This window comes from Amphiprion ocellaris, chromosome 7 (genome assembly GCF_022539595.1).
Source record: "Amphiprion ocellaris isolate individual 3 ecotype Okinawa chromosome 7, ASM2253959v1, whole genome shotgun sequence".
Lineage (NCBI taxonomy): Eukaryota > Metazoa > Chordata > Actinopteri > Pomacentridae > Amphiprion > Amphiprion ocellaris.
Genome location: NC_072772.1, coordinates 25587800 through 25605691, shown reverse-complemented (window position 1 = coordinate 25605691; position 17892 = coordinate 25587800). Strand labels below are relative to the sequence as shown.

The 17892-nt window shown below is 45.4% G+C and overlaps 1 protein-coding gene across 1 annotated transcript; it reads right to left on the bottom strand.

Annotated features, from left to right (window-relative positions):
- Positions 1–15463: 15463 nt before the first annotated feature.
- On the bottom strand, positions 15464–17642 carry LOC129349324 (uncharacterized). The gene has a single exon (XM_055012302.1). The coding sequence runs from the start codon at positions 17640–17642 to the stop codon at positions 15474–15476; it is 2169 nt and encodes a 722-aa protein (XP_054868277.1). The 3' UTR covers positions 15464–15473.
- Between the last annotated feature and the right edge of the window lie 250 nt (positions 17643–17892).

Genomic DNA, 17892 nt, shown 5'->3' with positions numbered 1-17892 from the left:
TAGGGTGTCCCCTGCCTTCGCCCGAGTCAGCTGGGATAGGCTCCAGCCCCCCCGTGACCCTAATGAGGATTAAGCGGTGTATAGATAATGGATGGATGGATGGACAACAAACAAGATGATGATTGACAGTAAAAAGACAATGAAAGCCATCTTGCAGGGAGTAGAAGCTGGAACCTACTTTCTTTCTGCTAACTGGGTGAGTTTAAAAATTTAAAAATTTTCCATTCAAATATGATTGGAAATGTCAGGCCGGCAGCTGCTGGTCCCAGATAGTGCTTTTTTCCCTTCTCTCCGCCCCTTTCTCCTTTTTTAGGTGCGTTCCGCTCTGAAGTTGCAGCAGCAGGTGTTCCACATCTGCCATTATCATCAGCTGGTGCAGGAGCGGGTGGAATTCAGCCAATCAAGCATCTCACCTGCCACAATATAACCAGACGCCAATCACTTCTCAGTGCCGGATCGTGACACAGCCAGTATACATCTCACTGTTGTTACGCCAGCCTCTGTGCCTGTTTTTTTGTGCCTCTGGTAACTCTGGTTGTCCTCTCCTGTTTCAGTTCCTGATCCATCTACTCCTGCTTTGTGCCTCCTGGTCCCTTTGCTGTTTCAAGTCCCACGTTCTGATCTGAACCAAGGAATCATTCACCTGTGCCGAACCTCCATCTGGCATCTTCCATACCTACCTGCCGCTGCAACTTACCTGGACTCCCTACCGTCTGCCCAAAACCTTCCAGCTGTTCACAGCTAAGCCCCAGTGCGAGCATCTAGACTAATAGATCCGTATTAGTAGTTTGTATATAGTTTCCTAGTCTCATTTGTTTATTCTGCCCAAGGGTCTGAGTCGTGCCTGCGGGTGTTGTTCTAGTTGGTTTATTTCTTATTAACCGCTCTAGCAGAGGTTGAGTTTCTTAGTGAGCTTTGCCTTAAGTTTAGTAATTTTCTTGTATTAAGAATTATCCGTAGCCTTTCTTGCCTGGTTGTTACCCACCGTGAGTCAGCGTTTTGTTTGTGTAATTAGTTCTCTGATCCTCTAGTAGTAGTCTTGAGCATTTTTGGTTCAAAGTCCGGTTCAGAATATTTCTGGTTTTAGTCCTCCGGTCACCATTTGTAGTTCTGTAAATAAATCTACCTTGATCATTGAATCTGCCCACCTGCTCATTTCCTGCACCTGAGCCTCTGGGAATCATAACAGGAAATTTCTGTCCACTTTTCCTGCTTCCAATGAGGATAAAAGCCATCATTTAGTTTACTCACTTGTTTCATATTTTAAATGGCAAACATCTTGCATTCATCCATTCCTATACCGTCACTGTATGTGTAGTTAATGTGTCATCTTTTGCCACCTGAGCTCAAGATGAGCTCAGGTGAGCTCTAAAGTAGGAATAATTTATGCATCAATACTCTTGAATGACCAGCCAGAGAAACAGCCAAAAACAATATTGTGCTTGCTGATGACATAAATAGGTTTGAAAGATAAATGAAATCAGTACTCTTACCTATTGATTTCCGTAGAAGACATGGAAATCAAGGAACAGTTATCTTTTGTATTGCAATGCAGAATTAATTTCTTCATGTTTTCAAGCAGTATGTTTCTGCTTGATTGTTACAAGAGGAAAGGATGCAAAATGAAGCAAAATGTCTTGCTGATCATGTGGACACTTTGTCAGGGTGCAGAACAGCTATCACAAACCCAGATTGGGCTGCTAGCCTAAATGCTATTCAGCCTGCAGTTTTAATGGAGTTTCTTCAAATTAATATGGTAATGTGAGGTCAGTATCGGTCTACTTGTGTTGTGAAACAGTCTGATTGTCTGTTGTTGATAGAATCAAGTCAACGGGTGACAACCCAGGTGAAACAGATATCCTTCAATAAGTGTGTTCATGTGACTGGTAACAAAGATGGTGATGGGAAGCCACTGTGAAAGTCAATAATGTCAATGAAATAGAGGAATGGAATCAGAACATTCGTGCAAGTTCATACAGGCAGAGTCAGAGTGTCACAAGGCCCTTTTCTGTCCAATCATTTGCTACTTAAGTCCAGCCCACCCACTTAGTGTGCTTTATAACTGAGGCAGCATTCATTCATTCTGCCCGCTCCATGCTCATCATATCGCTGCCACACCAGCTTCTAAAGATCTCCTCTGGGAAAAGCTGAGATCTGACCTTCTTAATCCTGCTCCAGGTCCGGAAGTCCACACTTTCATCCTCCCCTTGTCACATCTCCTTCAGGTGTCCATCAATCTCTTCTCTACACACCACAAAATTATAATTAAAGCCTCAAAATCCAGTTTCCCCAGCATGTCTTACCTGCTGCACAGCTTTTGACCGGGTTCATGTCAGCTGTCTCCGCCCACCAGAGTGATGTCATAGCCTCTCCACTGGTGCACTGTCTCTTACATCGCCCTCTGCTAGTGTGACCCTTTTCCTCCAGCTGCAGCCATGTGCCCTCATCTCTGTAACATCATACTGGCCGGTAATGATATCAATCTAATTAAATTCTGTCGATTTCATCTGAATCAGGCTGTGAAGGAAAAGTCTTGGTGCTTGTGAGGAAGTATCAGTTATCTCAGATCATGATTTAAGGCTGTCATAGGATATTAACATGACTGTTTTGGCTTCCCATATACATAAAACGAAAATTAGTTCTGGCACAGTAAAGCTGATCGTTGGCTTATCAACTCATTACCATAGGCTTAATGCACCAGCAGTCCCACCTAGGGCTTCAGACTGTGACCAAAGCTTTTAAAGACATGAAAGTTAAAAATGGTCCTGTTGTATGGGTTAATCATGAAGCTGTTTTGCTGAGCTCTAACTGGTGTGGGCAGCTAATGTGTTAACTTTATTGCTGAAAAGCAGTACTTTAATAACTTCAGTGGTTCTGTCATTCTGTCCCTGTCTGGTACGTTAAAGAAGCTGTTGAAGTGGTGTGTTCCAAAGATAAAGGGAGCTGGTGGAGAAAGACAGGTTCTTGGTCATCTTGGACAATTCTGATATCAGAATGCACTATTTCAGTCTTTTCAAAATAATTTCGGTCACACACATCTCTGAGCACACCACCAGATACCAAGGAGCAGCTACCCTTCACAGTGAGGCATTCAGGAAACATCGATAAATTTAGTGTCTATCAAGAAGCAACAAGTGTGGTGTTTCACCTGTGGCACATTGGGAGAGCTACCCGTGGAAAAAATTAGTATGTAGAACTGCTCTGTGCCATCTTTTCTTCATCATTTCTTCAACTGCAAATCATGCCTCATGCTGATTAGAATGGCAGGGACAGGCGGTGCAATGTCTAGCACTGTCGCCTCACAGCTCGAAGGTCCTTGGGTCTTTCTGCATGCAGTTTAAGGTCTATCTTGAGGAGTTTACCTGTTCTCTCAGTGCCTGCATGGGTTTTACTGAGTGCTTTTTTTTTTACTGAGTGCTACTGGGTGGTTTCTCCCATATATCAAAGACATGCTGAGGTTAATTGGTGATTCTAAGTTTTCAGTAGATGTGAATGCAAGTGTGCCTTGTTGCCTGTACCTACGTTGCCTCATGCTGGATTGGTTACCTGTTCAGCTTATCCTGCCTTCTCCCAAAGTTCAATTCCATTCAATTCAATTTTATTTATATAGCGCCAATGACAGTCAAATTGTCTCAAGACGCTTTACAGAACCCATATGCCTGACCCCCAGAGCAAGCCCTAAGGCAACGCTGGCAAGGAAAACACCCTTTTAACAGTGAAAAAAACCTTGGGCAGAACCCAGTTCTTTATGTGGGGAACCCATCTGCCTGCTGGCCGGCGGGTTGAGGGGGACAGAAGAGCTAGAGAGCTAGAGAGGTAGAGAGGCAGAGAGGTAGAGGGGTAGAGGGAGGGAGAGGGGGAGGGATGGGAGAAAGGGGAGTGGGGAACATGGATCACATAAAACACAATTGGGTACATGTATGATAAGCAAGATGATACATACAAAGTACAAGCTAACACTGAGATTGATTCATAGTTTACTGTTATGGTAAATGGCTCTGGCATTAAATATACTACATATATAGCTGGTAGTAAAATTCAAACATTATGTAGATGAGCATTTCAAGTATAGTGAGGGTGATGCAGAGTCGACTGGTGGAAATGGGCAGCTGGAAGCAGTGGGCTGGAGGAAGGTCAGCAGCAGCATCCCACAGTGGACATGGTGGAGACTAGGCCAGTTGGTGGGATCCAACTCATCCAACTCTGGGACCAGGGACGCTCGGAGAAAGGACACAAGGAGAAACAGAGAGAGTGTAATGCAATAACGGTATATATATAAAATATAAAGGTAGATAGAGAAGGGCTCAGTGCATCCAGAGAGGTCCCCCAGCAGCCTAGGCCTATAGCAGCATAACTAGGGGCAGAACTAAGGGACGTGGAAAGGGGAAGTCAGTTGTGCAAATGAAGACTCCAGCTGACTCCCTCAGGGTCACCCAGTCAGCCCTAACTATAAGATTTGTCAAAAAGGAAGGTTTTAAGCCTGGTCTTAAAAATAGAGAGGGTGTCTGCCTCCTGAACCCAAACTGGGAGCTGGTTCCACAGGAGAGGCGCCTGATAACTAAAGGCTCTGCCTCCCATTCTATTTTTGGAAATTCTAGTAAATCAAGTAAGTTTGCAGTCTGAGAGCAAAGAGTTCTGCTAGGATAATATGGTCCTATCAGGTCTTTAAGATATGATGGAGATCGGTCGTTAAGAGCTTTATGTCAGAAAAAGGATTTTGAATTCTATTCTAGATTTAACAGGAAGCCAATTAAGAGAAACCACTATAGGAGAAATATGATCTCTCTTGCTAACTCCCGTCAGTACTCTGGCTGCAGCGTTTTGGATCAGCTGTAGATGTTTGAGAGAGCAATTGGGACAACCTGATAATAAGGAATTGCAATAGTCAAACCTGGAAGTAACAAATGCATGGACTAGTTTTTCTGCATCACTCTGAGATAGGATGGTTCTGATTTTTACAATATTTCTCAGGTGAAAAAATGAAGTCCTACAGATTTGTTTTATGTGTGAGTTAAAGGACATGTCCTGGTCAAAGATAACTCTGAGGTTCCTCGCAGTAGTACTGGAGGCCAACGTAATGCCATCCAGAGTAACTATATGCTTTGAAAGCAATTTTCTAAGATGTCTGGGGCCAAATACAATGACTTCAGTCTTGTCTGAATTTAGTAGTAAGAAATTATAGGTCATCCAGGTCTTTTGTCCTTAATATAACCTTGCTGTCTTGCTAGCTGATTAGTTTCATCTGGCTTCATAGATAAATACAACTGAGTGTCGTCAGCGTAACAATGGAAATCAATACTGTGCTCCATAATAATACTGCCTAAAGGAAGCATGTATAATGCAAACAGTATTGGTCCTAAGACAGAACCCTGAGGAACTCCATGATTAACCTTAGTATGCTCAGAATTGTCATTGTTGACATGCACAAACTGGAACCTGTCTGATAAGTAGGATTTGAACCAGTCCAGTGTGCTCCCTTTAATGCCAGTAGAATGTTCTAGTCACTGTAATAAAAGTTTGTAGTCGATTGTGTCAAATGCTGCACTAAAGTTCAACAAAACAAGTATAGAGACCAGTCCATTATCTGACGCTATGAGGAGGTCATGAGTAACTTTCACCAGAGCTGTTTCTGTGCTATGATGCACTCTGAAGCCTGACTGAAACTCTTCAAACAAGCTATTCCTTTGTAAATGTTCACATAATTAATTTGCAACTGTTCTCTCCAGAATTTTAGAGCGAAATGGGAGGTTGGAAATCGGTCTATAGTTAGCTAAAACATCTGGATCTAGACTGGGCTTTTTGAGTAAAGGTTTGATTACAGCAACCTTAAAAGCCTGTGGTACATAGCCTGTTACTAGAGAGAGATTAATCAGATCTAACATTGAAGAATTAATGAAAGGTAAAGCCTCCTTTAACAGTCTAGTTGGGATAGGATCTAAAAGACATGTTGATGGTTTGGAAGTAGAAATTGTTGAAATTAGTTCAGAGAGATGTATAGGAGTGAAAAATTCTAAATATCCATCAGGTCTTACAGCCAGTTCTAAAGCAATTGTACTCGATGATACATCTGTTACATTTGTAGGATGGGCCACATTAATTTTTTCTCTAATCATAATAATTTTATCTGTAAAGAAGCTCATGAAATCGTTACTGCTCAAAGCTAAAGGAATATAAGGTTCAACAGAGCTCTGACTCTTTGTCAGCCTGGCTATAGTGCTGAAGAGAAACCTGGGGTTGTTCTTGTTTTCCTCTATTAAAGATGAATAATATGTCGTCCTGGCATTACGAAGAGCTTTTTTTATAAATTACTAGACTATTTTTCCAAGCTACATAAACTTCCTCTAAACTAGTGGAATACCGCTTCCCTTCCAGCTTTTGGGATGCCTGCTTTAAAGTCCGCAGCTGGGAATTATACCAAGGAGCAAGTCCTCTCCGAGATAGAACTTTCTATTTTACAGGTGCAACACTATCAAGTGTTGTATGTAGTGAGGCTGAAGCATTATTAACAAAATTATCCACTTCTGTGGGGGTAAAATTATAATATTTCCCTTCCATTTTATCAGTACATGGTGCTGAAGAAAGTAGAGAGGGTATTACTTCCTTAAATTTAGTTAGCGAATTGTCAGACAGACATCTCCTGTAATGATATTTGTTCTCAACCCCTATACAATCTATTGTTGTAAATTGAAATGTCATCATAAAATGGTCAGAAAGAAGAGGGTTCTAGGGAAATACTGTTAACTGTTCGATTTCTATGCCATAAGTCAGAACGAGGTCAAGGGTGTGATTAAAACTATGAGTTGGTTTATTTATATGTTGAGAAAACCCAGTTGAGTCTAATATTGAATTAAAAGCAGTCATAAGACTGTCACTGTCCACGTCAACATGAATGTTAAATCACCCAAAATAATGACTTTATCTGAACTGAGCACTAAATCAGATAAAAAGTCTGAGAATTGAGATTAAAAACTCAGTAAGAAGCAGGAGGACGATATACAACAACAAATAAAACTGGTTTCTGAGCTTTCAAATCTGGATGAGAGAGACTGAGAGTGAGATTTTCAAATGAACTGTAACCAGCTTTAGGTCTCTGGTTTATTTTTAAGCTAGTGTGATAGATTGCTGCTACTCCTCCTCCTCGGCCTGTTATTCGAGGAATATGTCAGTATGACTAGGAGGAGTTGATTCATTTAGACTAGCAAATTCTTCCTGCTGCAACCAGGTTTCAGTCAAACAGAACAAATCCATCTGGTGATCAGTTATCAAATCATTTACTAACAGAGATTTAGACAAGAGAGATCTAATATTTAACAGACCACATTTAATTGTCCTGTTTCTTCACTCTGTTGAAACAGTGGTATTGATTAGGGTCCGAGCACCGAATGGTGCGAAGACCCTATTGGAATGCAAGGATTTCTTATTATTATTCCGCGCTCTTTTCCCGTCTTTTGAAACTCAAATTTGGCGGTCTAAACATACCCCAAAACGCGTGGAACTTGGCATGCTCATCAGGACTGGCGAAAAATTTTATATTTTATGGGAGTTGCGCATGTGTGTGGGAAAATGGCTCCATAGCGCCCCCTGCAACATTGAAAATTTGGTCATTAGGCCAACTGGCAGGATGTTTCATTGACAGCTACAAAATTTTGTATGCATATTCAGCACATCAGGAAACCCAAAAAAGTCAATTATGGCCATACTGTAAATCCAACAGGAAGTCGGCCATCTTGAATTGCTTTGAAATTTTTTGAGATTAATAACTCAGCGGGGAGAAGTCTGAGAGACGCCAAATTTGGCCAGTATATGCAGCAGCGATATCTGATGAAAAGTTATCAAAATGCTCTGCAAAAGTCAAAGGGTGTGGCCATGGCGACTCCCAAAAAAATGGATCCTTCGCCATGAAACAGGAAGTGGTGTCTAACTCTGCATATGCCAATCTGCCTGAAATTTTATGTGTGATCAGTGTCCAACCCTGACGACATCCATGTGGATATGTACATTGACAGTCACAGCGCCACCTTGTGGTAGCAGGAAATAGACATTTTTTACACTTTGATGTGCTATTCTTAGCACGTTGATCAGATTCACCTCAAATTTGGTGACGTAAGCCTGAACACATTGATGATGATTCCCAGAGAAAATGGCAACTCGTCGTCAAGGGGCGTGTCTGTGGCGGCGCGGCGAATTTCGATTTCTCACCATGAAAATTGAATTATTTATATCTCAGCTGCAAATGGTACGATCTGGACCAAACTTGATATGATGGACAAGAGTCCAGGTCTGAACATATTCATATTCATAAATTTAGAAATACTCATAGCGCCACCTATTGGCAACAGGAAGTTTTTGTCATTACATTTGCACCTACCATTGCCTGATACTTTATCATATCATTCTAGAAATTGGACAGCTTGTTGTTCACGCCTTGATGATGCCACAGTGTGAAGATTTTGACGATTCATAAAACACTGTTGCCGTGGCAACGCATCATTGCCGTAATAAACAAAGTACTTTTTGACAGGTTAAAAATGCTCAAATGCTCACCAAAATTACCATACATATCTGGACCGGCAACCCATTTCATATTTTAGGGAAACTGCGCATGTGTGTGGCAAAATGGCTCCATAGCGCCACCTGGAAAATTTCAAACAGTTACTACGGCCAGTACGTGTCACCTAGAATTATGAAACTTGGTAGGCATATGTAACTCATCAAGACGCACCAAAATGTAATTGACACTCATGCCCAAAATCCAACAGGAAGTCGGCCATTTTGAATTATATGTCACATGTTTTGACGATTTTGGGTCATTTTTAGACATTTTCAAAAGCTAGAAACTCAAACAGGGTAACACTGACAGAGCTGAAATTCGGCCAGGATGTACTCCAGGCATGGGTGATCAAAAGTTATCAAAATGCTCCGCAAAAGTCTGAGGGCGTGGCCAAGGTGGCCTCCTGAATTTTGATGCTTCGCCAGGAAACATCAGCTGCTGTGTAACTGCCCCAAACATGCTCCAATCTGCCTCAAACTTTACATGTATGATCAGAGTCCTGCCCTGATGACATTCAAATGCTGAAATACAGCCACAGTCATAGCGCCACCTGGTGGATGGAAGGAAATGCTCTATAACTAGCATGGTCCGATCTGCCTGAAATTTTGTATGTGTGATCAGAGTCCAACCCTGATCACATCCATATGCCAATATACACTCTCGGTCGCAGCGCCACCTGGTGGATGGACAGGAAAAGCTCTATAAGTAGCCTGAACATGCTCCAATCTGCCTGAAAATTTACACGTGTGATCAGAGTCCAGCCCTCATCACATCCGTAGGCCAACATGCACTCTCGGTCGCAGCACCACCTGGTGGACGTGCATGGATTCGCCGACCGGCAAGGATGCGAGGACCCGTCCAACGCTGCTTGCAGCTTTAATTTTTATTAGATTTTTATGGTTACTATTTTTTATATTTATTTTGATTTGTTTAATTTATTGAATTTTGGTGGTCAGGGGACAGACACAGTCTCAATAAAGCTGACTGAATTACTGGAGGGTGACAGCTGTGAGGAAACTGCAGAGAGGTGTGGAAGACTACAACTCTGCATCCTTGTCTGAACTCTGGGTTGTCATGCTTTAGGAGTTCTAGTAAAATCAGCCATATTCCTAGAAATGAGAGCTGCACCAGCCAAAGTGGGATGGATGCCATCTCTCCTAATCAAACCAGGTTTTCCCCAAAAAGAGCTCCAATTGTCTATAAAGTCAACATTATTGGACGGACACCACATAGACAATCAGCGATGGAATGATGACATGCGGCTAAACATATTGTCGCTGGTCAGATCTGGCAGTGGTCCAGAGAAAACTACGGAGTCCGACATGGTTTTGGCAAAGCTACATACCGATGCTATGCTAATTTTGGTCACCTCCAATTAGTGTAACCGGATATCATTACCGCCAACGTGAATAATAATCTTACTTTTTTTTTTTCAAGATGGCACCGTGAGAGCGGCAGCTAGTTACAGCAGCTCCAGTTAACTTTAGGTCTGTTTAGTTATTTTTGTAGTTTTCTTCCCTTTTTAAGTTTTTTTTTCATCAAGTAGGTGTGACGCTTTTGTACGGGACAGACATGGATGTGCAAATTGCGCTTCTCCTACTTTGTTTACTACTGATTTCAGAACTTTTTAAATTCTCATCTGGTGAACCGTTCAGCCACGGCATTGTTTACAGTCGAGAACAGCTGTTGGCGCTGAGCCAGGCCAGGCCGCCGTTGTGGGAGAGACCGGACATCCCAGCTGAGCTCCGCAGGAGGAGGAGAGGATGCCGGGCAGGACTGAAGTGTCGGGAGAAGAGGAGACGCTACAAGCCGTCCGTTCCATCCGTAATAATGGGGAATGTGAGGTCTCTCCCGAATAAGATGGAAGAACTGATGGCGCTGACCAGGCTGCAGTGGGAGTATCGGGAGAGCAGCCTCATGATGTTCACGGAGTCATGGCTGAACAAATGCACTCCGGACTCACTTTTAACTCTGGATGGATTCCATCTGGTCAGAGTGGACCGGAACACGAGGGAGAGTGGTAAGAGAAAGGGTGGGGGCCTCGCGATGTATGTGAATGAGAGATGGTGTAATGCTGGGCACATTAGCGTTAAAGAGCAGCTCTGCACTAAGGATGTAGAATTACTGGCGGTCAGTCTGCGTCCGTTCTATCTGCCCTGGGAGTATTCACATGTAATAGCCATTACTGTGTACATCCCTCCCTCGGCTGATGTGGCTGCAGCCTGTGAACTCATCCACAGTGAAGTGTCCCAGCTGCAAACATCTCACCCTCAGTCTCTTATCATCATCTCAGGAGACTTTAATCATGCATCGCTCTCTGCCACTCTCCCCACGTTCACCCAGTACGTGACCTGCCATACCAGAGACAATAAAACCTTGAACATGCTGTATGCAAACATCAAGGATGCATACAGCTCCTCCCCCCTCCCCCCGCTGGGCCGCTCAGATCACAAGCTGGTGAGACTGCAGCCCATTTACATACCTATGGTGAAGAAACAACCCCCCACCATCAGGTATGTGAAGAAGTGGTCTGACGAGGCCACTGAGGTGCTGCAGGACTGCTTTGAGACCACAGACTGGGATGTGCTGTGTGGTCCACACGGGGAGGACATTGATTCACTGACTGACACTATCACGGACTACATTAAATTCTGTGCAGAGAACATCGTACCGACCAGGAAAGTAAGGTGTTTCTCTAACAACAAACCCTGGGTGTCTCTGGAACTGAAGGCCCTGCTGAAGGAGAAGAGGAGGGTTTTTGGATCTGGGAACAAAGAGGAGCTGAGGAGGGTGCAGAAGGAGATAAAGAAGAAGATCAAGGCGGACAAGGCCAGCTACAGGACCAAGATGGAATCTCACCTGCAGGAAAATAACACAGGGGGGGTCTGGAGAGACCTGAGATCCATCTCTGGTTATAGCAGAGGCCATGAGAGGGGAGCTGCAGCAGGAGGCCAGGAGTGGGCCAATGAGCTGAATCTGTTCTTTAACAGATTTGACTCTGCTCCCACTCCTCCCCCGTCTCATCAAAGCACCGACCAGCCAGCTCCTTCTTCACACCTCAGCTCTCTACCACCAACACCAACAGCACCCCTCCTCCGATCCCCGTCTTCTACCACCTCTGGACTCAACATACAGCCCCATCACCCCTCCTCATCTCACCCCCCACCACAACCATCACCCCTCCTCCTGCCACCCTCCTCCACCAGGGGAGAGTGTCTAGTGATAATGGCCGAAACACTCGTTGATCCCGAGGCCCACTACTGATGATGTGTCCTGAAATTATTAAAACACTGAGACCTAGATTACCTTAGAACCCAGAGACCCTCAAACACTGAATCAAGATAGGCGGTCTCTTTAATAGGTAACATAGGACCTAACTATAGGCTTTAGACCAACTAAGACCGGAACCATAAACCACGAGACTAGACTTTACTGGACTTCTAACCCTGACCTCTGACCCCATCCCCTGACCTCAACAACCCCCCCCACCCCACCATCCACCCCCACCCCTTGACCTCTAACCCTAACTCCTTGACCTCTAACCCTAACCCTAGAACCTTCAAAACCTGAACCACCAATTTGGACTAGTGTAGGGCTGCTTTTGGAGTCTGGGCTCATATAGGATGGCAGGTACTCACTCGGTGCGCACCAAGCTTTCGGGCTGTTTGTCATTCTATCCAATCACGGTCTGGGGACAGGTCTCGTACCGGGGGCAGTGCCTGAGCTTGGCTCGGCACTACAAATGCTCTTTCCCAGTCCTGTGTCTCCTAAGCAACCTCTACATCAAATACGCATACTCCCACAACTCCCAAACGGACTTTATAAACCAGACCGAACCCTGTAACCTTAACCCCCTCCCCTAACCCCTGACCTCTAACCCTAACTCCTTGACCTCTAACCCCCCCTCCCTGACCCCTGGTAATGATAATTGGCGAAACACTCATTGATCCCCTCCCCAACCCTCAAACCTAACCTTAACCCCTTCCCCTCACCTCTTCACCTCTAAAACCCAACCCTAACTCCTTGACCTCTAACCTTAACCCTACCTCCTTGACCTCTAAACCGCGATCCCCCTCCCCAACCCTCATACCTAACCTTAACCCCTTCCCCTCACCTCTTGACCTCTAAACCCAACCCTAACTCCTTGACCTCTAACCCTAACCCTAACTCTTTGACCTCTAACCCTAACCCTAACTCCTTGACCTCTAACCCTAACCCTACCTCCTTGACCTCTAAACCCCGACCCCCCTCCCCAACCCTCAAACCTAACCTTAACCACTTCCCCTCACCTCTTGACCTTTAAACCCAATCCTGACCCCTACCCCTAACCCTAGATCCTAAGGGCCTCCAGCCCTAACCCTAAGCCCCTGACCCAAACCCCCGTTCCCCCTCCCAGGCCCTCAATAACCCAAACCTCAATAAGAAAGAATTTTCATTTTACCAAGGAGAGAATGAAACAAATATCAGGAAATGTAAAATCCCCCGACAACCACCGATCTACCGACCTAGACACACACAAAAAAAAAACCCAGAAAAAGAGACAAAAACGAATCGGGTAACCAGAGACAAGTCAAATAACTCAAACCCCTGAAGGGACTCATGAAGAAAAAAAAGTTTTTTTTCCCCACAAAAAAATAAGAAAGAAGCCTGAGAGTATTAACAAATGTATGATGGCCAGTGCACTGCCTTCAGCATCCTACTCCAAACCATCTTGATTAAGGTAGGGGATGTTGTCGAGATAGCATTTTACCCACCCTCCCCCTGCCACCCTCCTCCACCACCCCCTGCCTCTCCATAACAGCTGATCAGGTGAGAAATGAGCTAAAAAAAGATCAAGACCAGGAAAGCTGCAGGTCCTGATGGAATCAGCTCCAGACTCCTTAGAGACTGTGCAGACCAGCTCTGTCAGGTGCTGCTGCACATCTTTAACCTGAGCCTGAGTCTGGAGAGGGTTCCTCTGTTGTGGAAGACTTCCTGCCTGGTTCCTGTCTCTAAGACCAGGAACCCCAGGGAGCCTAACCACTTCAGACCCGTGGCCCTCACTTCTCACCTGATGAAGACCATGGAAAGGATCATCCTCAAGAACCTCCGTCCCCAGATGAGCCAGTATCTGGATCCACTGCAGTTCGCCTACCAACCGAACATTGGAGTGGATGATGCAGTTGTCTTCCTGCTGCACAGATCGCTGACTCACCTGGAGAACCCCGGCAGCACTATGAGGGTCATGTTCTTTGACTTCTCCAGTGCTTTCAACACAATCCAGCCTTCTCTGCTCAGGGTGAAACTTGAAGGAGCAGGAGTAGACTGTCACCTGGCTGCTTGGACCATTGACTACCTCACCAACAGATCACAGTATGTGAGGCTTCAGGACTATGTGTCTGATGTGGTAGTCAGCAGCATGGGAGCCCCACAGGGGACAGTGCTCTCCCCCTTTCTCTTCACCCTGTACACATCGGACTTCCATTATAACTCTGGGAGCTGTCACCTCCAGAAGTTCTCCAATGATACAGCCATTGTCGGGTGTGTATCTGAAGGGGACGAGCGGGAGCACAGGACGGTCATCTCTGACTTTGTTGACTGGTGTAAACGAAACCATCTGCAGCTCAACGCCGGTAAGACGAAGGAGATGATTGTCGACTTCAGCAGGAGAACGACACCCCAGACTACACCGGTGAACATCCAGGATTTGGACATTGAGATGGTGGACACATACAAATACCTGGGTGTTCACCTCAACAATAAACTGGACTGGTCACACAATACAGAGGTTCTGTACAAGAAGGGCCAAAGTCATCTCCACCTGCTGAGGAGACTGAGGTCCTTTGGAGTGTGCAGGACTCTGCTCCGGACATTTTATGATTCTGTGGTAGCGTCTGCTATCTTCTATGCAGTGGTTTGCTGGGGAGCGGGCAGCACTGAAAGGGACAGAAAAAGACTGAACAGACTGGTCAGGAGGGCTGGTTCTGTCCTGGACTGTTCCCTGGACTCCATAGAGGAGGTGGGTGAGAGGAGGATGTTGGCAAAGCTCACATCCATCATGGACAATCCCTCTCACCCACTGCATGACACTGTGGGGTCTTTAAGCAGCTCCTTCAGCAGCAGACTGAGACATCCACCCTGCAAGAAGGAATGCTATCGCAGGTCATTCATTCCATCTGCCATAAGACTTTACAACATCAGCATCACTGGCTGATGTTAACAAAATGCATTCATATCATTACCACCCCAAACCATAAAATTTGCACAGACATTATTGCACTGCTACATCTTTGCACTTTTAAACTTTATTTTTTAAGCCACTTTATACTGTCATTGTCTTACAGTGTGTCAATACTGTACTATTTCATCCTCATCTCTCACCCCTGTATATATTGTAAATATTATTACTACTGTTCTATTATTATTTTATTCCTATTACTATGTCTATTGCTACAGAAGCTGCTGTAACAATGTAAATTTCCCGTGGCGTGGGGAGAAATAAAGGACTTATCTTATCTTACTATATTTATGATTATCTTTAGCCAGCAGTTTAAAATTTGCTTCTTTGTCACCCGCTCTGGCCCGTGGGAGGCATTTTACTATGGTCGCTGGTGTCACTAGCTTCACGTTTCTGACTATGGAGCTGCCAATGATCAGAGTTGGCTTTCCGGCAGGTGTGTCGCTGAGTGGGGAAAAACGATTGTAAACTTGAAACAGTCACAAGCAAGCATAAGTTATGGCAACTGGACTAACCTCGTGTGAGTCGAAAACGTTTCACCTCTCATCCAAGAGGCTTCTTCAGTTCTGAAAGCCTGGTGGGGAGTACCAGATATTTATCCACCAGGAGGGTGGTGGCAAAAACAAGTGGACAAAGACCCGAAAACCAATAGACTCGTTAGGAGTCGTTAGCCTTTGATGGGTGGTCGTTACCCCTCCCAGCCCTCTAGGAGGGTGGTTGGGGGTCACCTGACTGCAGGTGGGACAGATGGCTGCACCTCCTTGGGAGGGCTCTAAGAACGGCATTGTAAGTGGGAGACAAGTGGTGTCTGAGGCCCCCTCCTCTGTTCAAAGATGGCCGTTCTAGTTTGACATGAATGGCTTCTTTTACCCCTCTCTCAAACCATCTGTCCTCTCTGGCTAGAATGCGCACCTTGTGGTCATCAAAGGAGTGCCCCTTCTCCTTGAGGTGGAGGTGGACTGCTGAGTCCTGGCCTGTGGTCGTGGCCCTCCTGTGTTGTGCCATGCACTTGTGTAATGGCTGCTTAATCTCTCCAATGTACAGGTCAGAGCATTCCTCATTGCACTGCACTGCGTACACCACATTGCTCTGTTTTTCCCTTGGAATTTTGTCCTTGGGATGGACCAGCTTTTGCCTCAGAGTGTTGCTGGGCTTGAAGTGTACTGGGATCTGGTGGGTGTTAAAGATCCTCCTGAGTTTCTCTGAAATTCCTGCCACATAGGGGATGACAATGTTGTTTCTCTTTTTGTGGTCCTCGTCTTTCTTATCCTCCCTGCGCTTTTTTGCTGTTTTGATAAAAGCCCAGTTTGGATAGCCACAAGTTTGAAGAGCAGAGTGAATATGTTTGTGTTCCCTTCTTTTTCCATCCGCTTCTGATGGGATGTTCTGTGCTCTGTGCTTTAAGGTACGGATCACCCCCAACTTGTGTTCTAGTGGGTGGTGTGAATCAAACAGGAGGTACTGGTCTGTGTGAGTGGGTTTTCTGTAGACCCCAATGTTGAGTTCCCCATTGGTTTCAATGCGTACCATGCAATCTAGAAACGCCAGACAGTTGTCTTGGACATCCTCTCTTGTGAACTTGATGTTTTTATCCACCGAGTTGAGGTGTTCTGTGAAAGGTTCGACCTCACCCTTCCTGATGGTGACCCATGTGTCATCCACATATCTGAACCAGTGCCTCGGGGAGTGGCCACTGAATGTTCTCAGTGCCACAATCTCCATTTCTTCCATGTACAGGTTAGCTACAATGGGGGATACAGGGGATCCCATGGCACAGCCGTGTTTTTGCCTGTAGAAACCGTTGTTGTACTGGAAATAAGTGGTGCTGAGGCAAAGGTTAAGGAGGTCACACACCTGTTCGGGGGAGAGGTTGGTCCTCTCAGACAGAGAGTTGTCAAGCAGCAGTTTTCTCTTTACTGTCTGTATTGCATCTCCAGTGGGAATGCAAGTAAAAAGCGAAATCACGTCATATGAAACCATAGTTTCCTCAGGGTCTAAGCTGATTTTTCTGACCTTGTTTGTAAAGTCCATTGAGTTCCTTATGTGGTGGGGGGTGTCCCCCACCAATGGGGAAAGGATGGTGGCAAGATACTTAGCAATGTTGTATGTCACAGAGTTGATGCTGCTTACAATTGGTCTCAGAGGGGCGCCCTCTTTGTGAATTTTTGGCAACCCGTATATGCAAGGGATCGCATCGCCTGGATAGAGTTTGTAGTACAGGGCCCGGTCGATGATCTGACCTTTCTCCAGTTTTTGCAGGCAGTTAACCACTTTGAGTTTGTAGGTGTTGGTGGGGTCTCGTTTTAGGGTCTCATAAGTTGCTGAGTCACATAGGAGGCTGCTGACCTTTGAGTGATAGTCAGCTGTGTTAAGGATAACAGTACATCTCCCCTTATCTACAGGTAGGATTGTGATGTTGGGATCCTTCTGCAGAGTTATCAGTGCCCGTTTCTCCTGTGCGGAGATGTTGGAGGGGGGTAACTTGGCACTGGAGAGTGCTGCCGACACCTTAAGCCTGATCTGTTCCGCCTCTGTCTCTGACAACCTATTGCTCCTAATGGCCGATTCTGTGGCCGTCACCAAGTCCACCACTGGTAACTCATCTGGTGTGACTGCAAAGTTCAGTCCTTTGGCAAGGACCCCCCGCTCAGCTGGAGTGAGCTCTCTGTCTGACAAATTCTTAACCCATTTGTCATAGGTGTCCAGTTCCGCTGTTTTGCTCTGTGTGGCCACCTGGGAAGGACTGCCGCCAGTCCTTCCTTCAGAGCTCTGTATTTTGGCCCATTCTTGTTCCCCCCTGGAACTATAGAACCGGGACTCAAGGTTCTGAAATTTCCGTGTTTGCCTTTCTTTGCCCTTAGCATGCTGCGCCATCTGTGCTGTCTCCGTGTGCTTGGAAACGGCTTCCCAAACATGCCCAGGAAGGACTGCCTCCAGCCCTTCCTCCAACGCATCAATTTTTGATCGTAGGACTGCCGAAGGATCCCAACATCACAATCCTACCTGCAGATAAGGGGAGATGTACTGTTATCCTTAACACAGCTGACTATCACTCAAAGGTCAGCAGCCTCCTATGTGACTCAGCAACTTATGAGACCCTAAAACGAGACCCCACCAACACCTA

What these genes read in the sequence shown, in the direction of transcription:
- LOC129349324 (XM_055012302.1), bottom strand. Translation starts at nt 17,642, where the DNA reads ATGGCGCAGCATGCTAAGGGCAAAGAAAGGCAAACACGGAAATTTCAG.